Source organism: Schistocerca nitens, chromosome 2 (genome assembly GCF_023898315.1).
Source record: "Schistocerca nitens isolate TAMUIC-IGC-003100 chromosome 2, iqSchNite1.1, whole genome shotgun sequence".
In the NCBI taxonomy this organism is placed as follows: domain Eukaryota; kingdom Metazoa; phylum Arthropoda; class Insecta; order Orthoptera; family Acrididae; genus Schistocerca; species Schistocerca nitens.
This window is the reverse complement of record NC_064615.1, coordinates 403,588,898-403,602,326: the sequence shown is the minus strand read 5'-3', so window position 1 is coordinate 403,602,326 and position 13,429 is coordinate 403,588,898. Positions and strand designations below refer to the sequence as shown.

Here is a 13,429-nt window from a genome sequence, read left to right as displayed (position 1 = left end):
ATATCATGACACGAATTTTTTTCGAGTTCAACTCGTCGACGTGATGTCGATGCTTTCCGACGTGATCTCCCAAGATACATGTACCAATTTTTTTTATCTGCGTTTAGTCTTCAAGCACTTGTCTTGCATCTGGAACTAGTCAATCAAATGGAAAAGCGGCACTGAGAATAAAAGGTCTGGAACAGTGTTAATTAAGCGACCCTTTAAAGTTATCTGCCGCGATAAAAGCTACACGCTACGTATCACAAACTAGTTAACTGTTGTTTAGATTTGACGAGATATAAACGCATCCCTCAAAATAATTTCCCACGTTATGAGCAGCGTGTGACCTTGCAGCAGGAAAAGAAAAGATATGTTGATTTACGGCTGTCTGACCATTGCGTCATAGATAGCGACTGCAGTGAGGAAACCTCCGACAGCCTTTCCCTTGCGTATACTGTAGTTAAGATAGGGAAGTTGAGATACAGTTTAAGTACTAGTGGCCTATCTCTTTATGTAGCCAGTCACTTGCAAGTACTGACGCTGAGTGCACCGTCAGCATGAGCGCCACATCAGCACTCTCTCGAGACGAATGCCGCAAGATCGTCAAGAAGCAGTTGCAGCGTGACGATTTCGAACTGATGTCATTTACAATGACTCCACTGAGCTCTCAGATGAAGGGGCTCATGGGCGATCACCTGAAGCTGCGTGTATCGGTATTACTGGGAGATAAGGAAAACCGAGACACCGAGAGCACCGAGCTACAGTTCTTCATCAAGGCGGTGCCTGTAGATGACGACTATAGGAGGAAATTCGCAGCGTCCGGTGTGACGTATCAGAAGGAGGTACTGTTCTACAGCGAACTTCAGCGCGACGTGCAGAAACACCTGCGCTGCTCCGACCACGAGTCGTCTACGTACTTGGGCACCGTCCCCCAGTGTTACTACTTGCGGCCAGATTTACTGGTGCTGGAGGACCTCGCGTTGGCGGGCTTTGGCGTGCTGGACTCCAAGGAACCGCTGGACTTAGAGCACTGCAAGTGCGTGCTGAAGGCGGTGGCTCGGTTCCACGCGGCCTCCCTCGTGTACGAGGTGCGCGAGGGACGGCGACTCGCTGACACCCACCCCCTGCTTCTGGAGGAGTCCTTCTACAGGAAGGAGCGGGGCTTCAGCCACTACGACGCACAGGCCGAAAGCCGCCGTGTTACACATGTTCTACTGGACCTCATACCTCGATTCGCTCCAGGCACGGCTCACAATGAGGATCTACACCGTTTCGTTAACCCAGTCATGGAAGATGTCTACGAGCTACTGAAGCCATCTGACAAGTAAGTTATGGTGAGAAAGACAACATTCTTTTCTGGCCTGTAACACTTTCCGCCATGTGGTTGTATTCAAAACATTCATTTAGTGGTTGGAAATTTAATCATGGCGCCGGCCGGTGTGGCCGAGCGGTTTCTTGGCGCAGCAGTCACTAACCGCGCGACCGCTACGGTCACAGGTCCGAATTCTGCCTCGGGCATGGATGTATGTGGTTTACTTAGGTTCGTTAGGTTTATGTAGTTCTAAGTAATAAGGGACTGACGACCTCAGACGCTTAGTCCCATAGTGGTCAGAGCCATTTGAACCATTTTAATCATGGCCTTTGAAAATTATTTAGTTGGGTGCGAAAAAGTTACATATAGCTGAACAAACATACAGCTATGACTGTGTGCCTATTACGAATCTCACCCTCATGTTTCGATCTTTTAATGTGGTTGGCAACATTTTACGTTCGCATTTCATAGATATTACTCGCATAGATATTATAGGCAAAGAAAACGACGCACCAAGAAGAAATTATCCGAATGGGACGGAAATCATTAAATGTGATGTACCTTTGTAGATAAACAAATAATTACAATTTCAGAAAAATTGGATGATTTCTTCACCAGGAAGATCTTCACAAACTGAGCAAGTCAGTAACGTGTTATTCCACTTCTGACTCCAGCTTAGGGATGTCGTGCCAAATCATGTCCAATTGGCGCGTTACGTCGTCAAAATCACGATCAGCTTCAAACGTTCTCAACTGGGGAGAGATCCAGTGACGTTGCTGGCCAAGGTACAGTTCGACAAGCACAAAGACAAGCAGGCGAAACTCTCGCCGTGCGCAGTGGGCATTATCTTGCTGAAATGTTAACCTAGGATAGCTTACCATGAGGGGCAACAAAACGGGGCGACAGTCAGGTTGCTATCCCACCGCTGTTTGAGGCATCTCTAGACACTTTTTCGGCCTGGAATGTCATTGACTGGAGTATAAATGTCTTCAGTGATGAGTCTTGCTTCGAACTGAGCCCGAAGATCAGCGAATACGTGTCTGGAGGCCCCCGGACAGTGGTGGGATACTAATCCTATTGTTGTCCGCAATGCGAATCGAAGAACAGGAGTGACTGTCTGTGGTTACTTTCATATTAGGACTCCTTTGGTTGTCACCTGCGGCACTCTTACAGCGCAGCGGTACGTCGACGATATTCACCACTGAAGACGTTTCTACTTCAGTCAATGAGATTCCAGGCAGAAAACCTTTCTGGAGACACTTCAGACAACCCGGGTATACCAAACCGACTGTCGTCCCGCTTTCTTACCCTTCATGGTCAGCAATCCTGAGTTAACATGTCAGCTAGATAATGCTCTTTCGCGCACGGCGAGAGTTTCTACTGCTTGTCTTCATGTTTACGAAACCCTACCTTAGCCAGCAAGGTCGCTTGATCTCTCCCCAGTTGAGAATGTTGGGAGCATCATGGGCAGGGCCCACGAATCATCTCGAGATTTTGAAGATCTAACGCGGCAGTTGGACAGAGTTTGGCACGATATCCCCTGGAAGACATCCAAAAACTCTATCAGTCATTGAAAATCCGAATAATTGCTTGCAGAAGGGCCAGAAATGACCAACGCGTTATTGAGTTGCTCGGTTTGTGAAGCCCTTCCTCTTGAATAAACCATCCAATTTTTTCTGAAATTGTTGCCATTTATTTGTCTGCACATGTACACCAAGTTTACCGATTTCCGTTCCATTCGGACAATTCCTTCGTGCCGGCCGAAGTGGCCGAGCGGTTCTAGGCGCTTCAGTCTGGAACCGCGCGAACGCTACGGTCGCAGGTTCGAATCCTGCCACGGGCATGAATGTGTGTGATGTCCTTCGGGTAGTTGGGTTTAAGTAGTTCTAAGTTCTAGGGGACTGATGACCTCGGACGTTAAGTCCCATAGTGCTCAGAGCGAATTCCTTCGTGGTGCGTCGGCTTTTTTCCTTACAGTGTATAATGTCCTTGGCTATAGTTAATAATTAATAAATTCTTACAAGCAAATCACAATTTAGTAGCCAATTTCAACCTGATTATATTTCAGTTTGTATTCACACTCGTCATTGGCTTTACAACACCAGTTTGGTTCCATTTGTTGTCATTCTTGAATAGTTTCCACGAAATTCATTGAATTTTTAATCATATATCGTTTCATGCAAATGTAATTTCTCACCCTGTGAGTGTACCCTAACCACTATACTATGCGTTTCTTTCACAATTTATCATTACATTACTCCCCCTTAATCCTTTAATTAATATATTCCTTTTATTGCACTTCTGCTTCTTACCTGCTTTTATCACATTTTTGACAGTCACACAATTCTGTATAGCTCCTCCTTTCTGTGTCCACTTGCACTACATTTTCGTACTCGACTGTCGCCAACTAGCGTCTGATTCGTATTGGTTACGTGAAAAGCACCTTTCATTCAGCTCGACAATATCGCATTGTTGAGACGACAATATTTGGGGCTGCTGAGTCGAAATGCCACGAGTTTTGATGATGTGTTGCCTAACAATGGATTGCTCGAACCACGGCACCAACGGCTTATAAATTATTTTGATGAATATCAAGAAAATAATCTGAAACTGATACTAGGAATCTTCATTCCACTTGCTCATATTTCAGCTTTTAACGGTGCTATAAACGCGCGATCTTTAGGTTTCTCAATGCCACTCAAAGATGTCCGTACACCATCATCGGAGGTTCGTATTTCTGGTTGGGGATAACATCACAATGCACTCTACTCGCATACCTCGACACCGTCCGACAGCAATACACACCATTGGCGAAAGATTTGGAGCGAATGATCCCTGAGGCAACTCTGCGATTTCTTATATAGCCTCATTTCCATCCGGAGAGGACTGCGAAACGAAACAACGGCTGCTAGAACGCTGGCGCCCCTGCTTCTGTTCTCAAAAAGCTCCCTCTCTGCATAATAAGTTACTAATAACTTGTCCATTTGGGATCGTAATGCCTCTATAATTACTCCTATCGTAAATTTAAACTTAGAACATTTCACCTTAATTTTAGTTTCGTATCTTACTAAGTATTGGTCTTCAGATTTTTGCGGTGGAACCTTAAGTAAGCTGTATCCTCGTAAACTCCATTAAATGTACTGCAATCTGGTATCTCGTCATTATTTTCTATAACCAATATAGTACTGTATTTTCTACACGCTACCTTCCATCTGTCTACAGGAATCTATTAAGTTTTTCTGTGTTATAGTTTAAAATTTACATTTCCTCTAAAATTTGAGAGAGACTTAAAGATAACTTTACCAAACCTTCTACATCCAAATTTTACGTCAAAACATATACTGGTTCAAAAATTCTGCTTGGTTTTTTTCAACCTCCGTGGCTGTCATATTACGGAAAATAGCGATTTTTGTGGACACTGTTTGTTAGATTTTGCTCACACATTTTATTCCTTACATACACATCATTTTACATTGTTCTATGAACTAATGAAAATATTTAATTTTTTGGTTGGCACAAGGACACGAAGAAGTTGGATTTGACTTGACCTTGGGTCTGGTAGAAACGTAACGGTAATCTCTCTCGCGCGTTAACTTGCCACTGTTACAAGACAGCGAAAGCACTTTCTTTCCCACGAATGCACAGCATATTATGTCCGTCTTCTCGGAGAACTTGTCATCCCTGTGGATATGGCAGCCTTACACGGCCCCTAAAACAGCGTCTTTGTAACTTTAGAGAAGTAGAATATTTCTCAATTTTGGAATCGATAAATTAAACAGAATGCTCAAATAATTCGTTGGTACAACAAAACTTACAGAATGACAACAGTATGTCGCGCAGGCTGTCGTAAATTGGATTAAAATATCATTTTATTTTTTTTCCGCTTTTGCACCATTTCTTCCGTGTAGCCATTTTAAGCGCCTAGAATACGTGCCAGACGTAACATAGTTGCTGTTTTATATTTGCGTTTAAACTATGTTACATCTGGTATTTAAGTAAAACTATCTTTATATAGAAGAATGGGGTTTTCACTCTGCACTCTCCTACCTTCCAAACTTTACAGAAGCTCTCCTGCGAACCTTGCAGGAGTCTCGGTCCTGCCGGCCGAAGTGGCCGTGCGGTTAAAGGCGCTGCAGTCTGGAACCGCGAGACCGCTACGGTCGCAGGTTCGAATCCTGCCTCGGGCATGGATGTTTGTGTTGTCCTTAGGTTAGTTAGGTTTAACTAGTTCTAAGTTCTAGGGGACTAATGACCTCAGCAGTTGAGTCCCATAGTGCTCAGAGCCATTTGAACCATTTTAGTCTCGGTCCGGCACACAGTTTTAATCTGCCAGGAAGTTTCATATCAGCGCACACTCCACTGCAGAGTGAAAATCTCATCCTGGAAACATCCTTCAGGCTGTGGCTAAGCGATGTCTCCGCAATTTCCTTTCTTTCAGTAGTGGTAGTTCTGCAAGGTTCGCAGGAGAGCTTCTATAAAGTTTGGAAGGTAGGAGACGAGGTATTGGCAGAAGTAAAGTTGTGAGGACGGGGCGTGAGTCGTGCTTGGGTAGCTCAGTTGTAGAGCACTTGCCCGCGAAAAGTAAATGTCCCCAGTTCGAGTCTCGGTCCGGCACACAGTTTTAATCTGCTAGGAAGTTTCATATCTTTATATAGTTTATGTTGTTTCGACGTAATAACTAATGTTCTCCTTACTTTTGTCTTTTAACTATGTCACATCTGTACACATTTCAGGAAGTTGAAATTGGCTGCACAGTGCATAGTATAAAGTCATAAATAAACGGATATTTTAGATCAGCTAATCACAGCCAATGCTGCAAATTATTCTCATTCAGAAAATTTGCTGTCTCTGGACCTCATTGGGACTAAAGTAAAATTTTGCACTGGGAAAGTCACATTGCCACTCAGAAACTACGTCTCCCCCCCCCCCCCCTCCTCACCACTTAGACAGTAGTCCGTGCGTGATAACTGTGCATATCAGATAAGCAGGAAGTGACCATCGTATGCAAGAGTTACTACTTCCCGCTCTCTCGTAGTACCGCTGCTGAAGTGGCTGAAACTGGCAACTGTGACACTCTCCCCCACCAACTGTGAGGTTAGGTCCGTGATAACATTTTTGAAAGCACATAACGTAGCTGCGATCGGAACTCATCTGTCTGTCTGAGACGTCTTGATCAGGTAACTGCTGTGTTACTATAATACGCTTTCTTTAAGCACAAAGGACGAACACGCGCGTACCGCTCCTGTCACCTGGAATCGCCAACAATCGCGTGCCTCGACATGCGCGAAACGCCATCGTTCGTAGATCGGACTATAGTGCTTCCGAAGTCAGTCGGCCACCTTTGTTGACGAGCGCCTTAATCCCTCAATTGTCGTCACAAAACTTTTTAAAGAGAAATTCACTACGGCGCAATTAAATACCTATCTGTGCAGATTAAGTTCCTTGTGAAGTAAGCTGACTTTTCTTAATAGCAGATTCTAATGAAAGTCCTTACATTAACAAATTGTTTTTAATTTACAAATCAGTTTAAGGTGCACGACAATTTTTACAAATGAAGATTGGATAACAAAGTTGTATTTTTTTGGGAAGTATCACCCAAGCACAATAAGATTTGCAAAAGTGTCATTCGCGATATAATTTAGATTATTTTCATGATGAGGACAAGACACTGGAAATGTATTACAACATACCTCTTTGAAGGCAAGGTTCATTCAAATCCTCCAAAAGCAATACACAACTATTGAAGTATATCTTCTGTCAGCGACAAATTATTTCCTTTGAGAGTGCAACATATTTCCAAATACACACATATCGATTCTACTTTTAATTGCGCTTTCACTTAGTACTTTCTTGACTAACCTACGATGTACGAGAGAGCACTAAATTTGTCACACGGAGACTTTAAAATAAGTAAGTTACCTGTCTTACCTCCATCAGTCCACCCATGCAATGCCTTTTAGCACTACATTAACGTACATCTGCGATAACTTTGTCTATCGCTAAGAGTAATAGGCTTTCCACGTGGATGATTTCACTTGCCTGGCCTTACATTATATAAGCTTGTTGTCTATATGCGCATTTGCTAAGCAGTCTTTACAAGAGACTCGGTAATGAACACTTCAAACGTATTTTCTTATTCTACATATTTTCATCTAAGTTTACTTTGCACCTAATGTGGACGCCATGGAACATAAATAACTGAAATTACGTAAGTAGGCTCACTTCTTGTAGTTTCATTTGCATTGCATTTTATGAACCAATCATTAAAGAGAAGTCGGAAACTTGTTTCCTTGTATCTTTGTACAAACGTAGAAAAAGCTTTACACCCTTTGTATTACTTTCTCTTGAGTTTTTGATCATTTTGTGTCTGACTTTCGTGCTGAGCTGGGAGGTTTGTACTGTTTGGCTTTACGTAAGTGACTCTCCAAGAAGCGTATCAAACCACTCAAGGATCGATTTTTTCTGTTGTAATGTTTTCTTTTGAAAGTCTGTGGAACTGGAATATTCAAGCTAAAACGTTTCTAAAAAACGGCGGGGACCTCAAATACTACGGGTTTACTTGTCTGCTAAAGTCTCGTTTAGTCTAGATAATATAAAAAACTAAATTTCGCAATACTAACCTTAAACTACAATCGCAAATTGACATAAAAGACTATCAAAGAGAGAAGCATTTTACGCATATTAGCGAACATCATAGGCACACCCCTCAAGATCAAGAATCAAAAACAAAATAATAATTTATCCTGGAACATGAGAGAAACGCTCAAGGTCGCTGCAAGGGCGGCGTCAAAGTGGAAACACGGTGGAGAAGCAAGCCTCGACAGGTTTCAATCATCCATTCACAGCTGTTTCCAGTACGGAAGCTGTGGCACCTTAGGAACAGTAGTCCGAGAGGTGCGGCGCTCTTCGTTCCGGACACTCCCTTCCTATGAAACCCAAACATAAACGACTGTTTTTTTTTTTTTTTTTGCAAATTTCTCTTCCAACCTAACGTTTGGATTGCTTCCTCTCCAGAAGAAAAGAAAAAAAAACTCCAATCGCAACATCACTTGCTTTCTGTCTCAATTCGTCCTGAGCATCCACATATTGTTACGAAAATAGGTCCCCCTAAAGAGAAAAAATCTTTCATAATTTGTATATTTCACACCCACATTTATCGAAATGGTAGCCTGTGTTAAATGAAACGTCGAACAAGTTAACTCGTCGACTGAGAAACGCCAACATTCGATGTATAAGCATTACTACAACCGCGCCGGCCGGAGTGGCCGAGCGGTTCTAGGCGCTTCAGTCTGGAACCGCGCGACCGCTACGGTCGCAGGTTAGAATCCTGCCTCGGGCATGGATGTGTGTGATGTCCTTAGGTTAGTTAGGTTTAAGTAGTTCTAAGTTCTAGGGGACTGATGACCTCAGAAGCTAAGTCTCATAGCGCTCAGAGCTATTTGAACTACTACCGTGAAGTAACTGTTAGTTTTAAACACTCCGTGCTCTCTCAACGTTCCACCAATGGGAAAGGCGAAACTCTACCCTGACAGACTGGAACTATAATCCGTTCATCATAAGAATAAACCTGATGTCAACAAACACAAACACGATGATTGGTCAGAAGCCGTAGCACACGTATGCTGGTGTTGTTACGCTCTTGGAAGTAGGTCGTACTCGTGTATTAGATATCTTATTACTAAGTTACGTTAAATGAAACTTTAAGAGATTCAAATGTTTTTCTTAATCACGCTTTAGCTACGTAGTTTTCATTTCAAAAATCGTGTACAGTCAGAGCCTCTGCAGCGTTGTGCCCCGATTGTCGCGCAGTTGATGCGTAGTACGAAAATGGCTGACTGCTTTCTGTTCCGTAGTGAAACACTCGCGTGGAACACGTTTAAAAAGTGCCGAAAAATAGGCTGTTCTTAAATACAAACACTACATTTATCATGTAGCGCAATAGGTTGCGTAATGGAATGTGAACTGTAGACGGTTTTTCGAGCATGGGTTCATATATCATTGGCATCATTTTTTTCGTTCAATTTGAAATACCTACATCTGGTAATTATAAAACTCATCATCATCATTTTTATGAATAGTGCACGTCTTCTAGTTTCTAATTTCTTACTGGATGCGACATTCTTGTTTCAAATGCAAATTCTTAATTATCGATTTTCTATGAAAGACTGTTCATAAAGTTGTTTAAATTAAGCAAACATAACAATTTATTTTTTAAGGCAAAAATGAAAAACCAAATCCTCTTTATTTGGATTATGTTCATCATTTTATACCACAGTGGTAGAAAAGTATCGTAGAAACATGAAAAACAATCATTTTCACAGCATCGACGGCCTTGCTGTGCTGGTACTGCGAACGGCTGAAAGCAAGGGGAAACTACGGCCGTAATTTTTCCCGACGGCATGCAGCTTTACTGTATGATTAAATGATGATGGCGTCCTCTTGGGTAAAATATTCCGGAGGTAAACTAGTCCCCCATTCGGATCTCCGGGCGGGGACTACTCAAGAGGATGTCGTTATCAGGAGAAAGAAAACTGGCGTTCTACGGATCGGAGCGTGGAATGTCGGATCCCTTAATCGGGCAGGTAGGTTAGAAAATTTGAAAAGGGAAATGGATAGGTTAAAGTTAGATATAGTGGGAATTAGTGAAGTTCGGTGGCAGGAGGAACACGACTTCTGGTCAGGTGACCACAGGGTTATAAACACAAAGTCAAATAGGGGTAATGCAGGAGTAGGTTTAATAATGAATAGGAAAATAGAAACGCGGGTAAGCTACTACAAACAGCTTAGTGAACGCATTATTGTGGCCAAGATAGATACGAAGCCCACACCTACTACAGTAGTACAAGTTTATATGCCAACTAGCTCTGCAGATGACGAAGAAATTGAAGAAATGTATGATGAAATAAAAGAAATTATTCAGATAGTGAAGGGAGACGAAAATTTAATAGTCATGGGTGACTGGAATTCGAGTGTAGGAAAAGGGAGAGAAGGAAACGTAGTAGGTGAATATGGATTGGGGCTAAGAAATGAAAGAGGAAGCCGCCTGGTAGAATTTTGCACAGAGCACAACTTAATCATAGCTAACACTTGGTTTAAGAATCATGATAGAAGGTTGTATACATGGAAGAACCCTGGAGATACTAAAAGGTATCAGATAGATTATATAATGGTAAGACAGAGATTTAGGAACCAGGTTTTAAATTGTAAGACATTTCCAGGGGCAGATGTGGACTCTGACCACAATCTATTGGTTATGACCTGTAGATTAAAACTGAAGAAACTGCAAAAAGGTGGGAATTTAAGGAGATGGGACCTGGATAAACTGAAAGAACCAAAGGTTGTACAGAGTTTCAGGGAGAGCATAAGGGAACAATTGATCGGACTGGGGGAAAGAAATACAGTAGAAGAAGAATGGGTAGCTTTGAGGGATGAAGTAGTGAAGGCAGCAGAGGATCAAGTAGGTAAAAAGACGAGAGCTAGTAGAAATCCTTGGGTAACAGAATAAATATTGAATTTAATTGATGAAAGGAGAAAATGGCTAAGCAGGGATGGCTAGAGGACAAATGTAAGGATGCAGAGGCTTGTCTCACTAGGGGTAAGATCGATACTGCCTACAGGAAAATTAAAGAGACCTTTGGAGAGAAGAGAACCACTTGTATGAATATCAAGAGCTCAGATGGCAACCCAGTTCTAAGCAAAGAAGGGAAGGCAGAAAGGTGGAAGGAGTATATAGAGGGTCTATACAAGGGCGATGTACTTGAGGACAATATTATGGAAATGGAAGAGGATGTAGATGAAGATGAAATGGGAGATACGATACTGCGTGAAGAGTTTGACAGAGCACTGAAAGACCTGAGTCGAAACAAGGCCCCCGGAGTAGACAACATTCATTGGAACTACTGACGGCCTTGGGAGAGCCAGTCCTGACAAAACTCTACCATCTGGTGAGCAAGATGTATGAAACAGGCGAAATACCCTCAGACTTCAAGAAGAATATAATAATTCCAATCCCAAAGAAAGCAGGTGTTCACGGATGTGAGAGTTACCGAACAATCAATTTAATAAGCCACAGCTGCAAAATACTAACACGAATTCTTTACAGACGAATGGAAAAACTAGTAGAAGCCGACCTCGGGGAAGATCAGTTTGGATTCCGTAGAAATACTAGAAGACGTGAGGCAATACTGACCTTACGACTTATCTTAGAAGAAAGATTAAGGAAAGGCAAACCTACCTTTCTAGCATTTGTAGACTTAGAGAAAGCTTTTGACAATGTTGACTGGAATACTCTCTTTCAAATTCTAAAGGTGGCAGGGGTAAAATACAGGGAGCGAAAGCCTATTTACAATTTGTACAGAAACCAGATGGCAGTTATAAGAGTCGAGGGACATGAAAGGGAAGCAGTGGTTGGGAAGGGAGTAAGACAGGGTTGTAGCCTCTCCCCGATGTTATTCAATCTGTATATTGAGCAAGCAGTAAAGGAAACAAAAGAAAAATTCGGAGTAGGTATTAAAATCCATGGAGAAGAAATAAAAACTTTGAGGTTCGCCGATGACATTGTAATTCTGTCAGAGACAGCAAAGGACTTGGAAGAGCAGTTGAACGGAATGGACAGTGTCTTGAAGGGAGGATATAAGATGAACATCAACAAAAGCAAAACGAGGATATTGGAATGTAGTCGAATTAAGTCGGGTGATGTTGGGGGTATTAGATTAGGAAATGAGACACTTAAAGTAGTAAAGGAGTTTTGGTATTTGGGGAGCAAAATAACTGATGATGGTCGAAGTAGAGAGGATATAAAATGTAGACTGGCAATGGCAAGGAAAGCGTTTCTGAAGAAGAGAAATTTGTTAACATCGAGTATAGATTTAAGTGTCAGGAAGTCTTTTCTGAAAGTATTTGTATGGAGTGTAGCCATGTATGGAAGTGAAACATGGACGGTAAATAGTTTGGAGAAGAAGAGAATAGAAGCTTTCGAAATGTGGTGCTACAGAAGAATGCTGAAGATTAGATGGGTAGATCACATAACTAATGAGGAGGTACTGAATAGGATTGGGGAGAAGAGGAGTTTGTGGCACAACTTGACCAGAAGAAGGGATCGGTTGGTAGGACATGTTCTGAGGCATCAAGGGATCACCAATTTAGTATTGGAGAGCAGCGTGGAGGGTAAAAATCGTAGGGGGAGACCAAGAGATGAATACACTAAGCAGATTCAGAAGGATGTAGGTTGCAGTAGGTACTGGGAGATGAAGAAGCTTGCACAGGATAGAGTAGCATGGAGAGCTGCATCAAACCAGTCTCAGGACTGAAGACCACAACAACAACAACTGCACCATTGCAATATGAACCCAACAGAACTGATCTGGAGCCAAGCTGCGGGATTTGGCCCGAGAAGCAAAAAGACCGTTAAGCTGCCAGACGTACTGAACTAACGCACTGAGCATTTTCACACGTCAGTGTTGGCGGAATATAGAACGGCTGGTCTTAAAAGAAGAGGAACTGCTGCTCCTGGTTGGCATCGTGGATTCTGTCGTTGATAGGCTCGTTATCAACGTAGCTGGTGACACTTTCAGAATTGAAATATATTTCTCGGATTCGGATAAGGAAGGAGCTGAGAGAGTACCAGATGATAGTAAATAATACCTTCAGTGGCTTGAATATTTAACTATACGGTTAAATCCTTCAATACTATCTTACGTTACACACAGCTTATGCAGAAAAGTTAGCCTGACGTTAAGGCAGGCATTTTCGTCATTCTTGTTTTTAATTACAATGGTACGTTATCTAAAAACGATAATGTGTTGAAGTGTTCGTCTGGTCGTCTAAAGAGCGTATTGTGGGAGATTTGCAGTGTAGTATTTCATTCTGCTTAAAAATTAAATGACGTTCTAAGCTGTATTGCTCCTTTTCTCGTCTCTTTTTACGTGTGAACTGCACCTGGTCACGTCACTGCAGGCTAGCTGTACCAGAGGACCGGCCAGTGTCGTCCAAGTTGTACGCGTAACGCACAACACAAAACGTACCCGTATTATCGTACTTGACAGCACTCGAGACAGCTTGGCTGCAGTTCCACGTGAAACGGAAATCGAATGAGGTTCGAGCAAACGCGGAAGAATACATAGTGCAATGTTTACA

General features: G+C 42.4%; 1 protein-coding gene across 1 annotated transcript in view; it reads left to right on the top strand.

Annotated features, from left to right (window-relative positions):
• Positions 1-524: 524 nt before the first annotated feature.
• LOC126234425 (uncharacterized) overlaps positions 525-13,429 on the top strand; it is a 39,375-nt gene continuing 26,470 nt past the window's right edge. Inside the window, exon 1 of the mRNA XM_049943118.1 lies at positions 525-1,306. Within this exon, the coding sequence (XP_049799075.1) occupies positions 540-1,306 (767 nt within the window). The 5' untranslated portion in view covers positions 525-539. The remainder of the gene's footprint in view (positions 1,307-13,429) is intronic.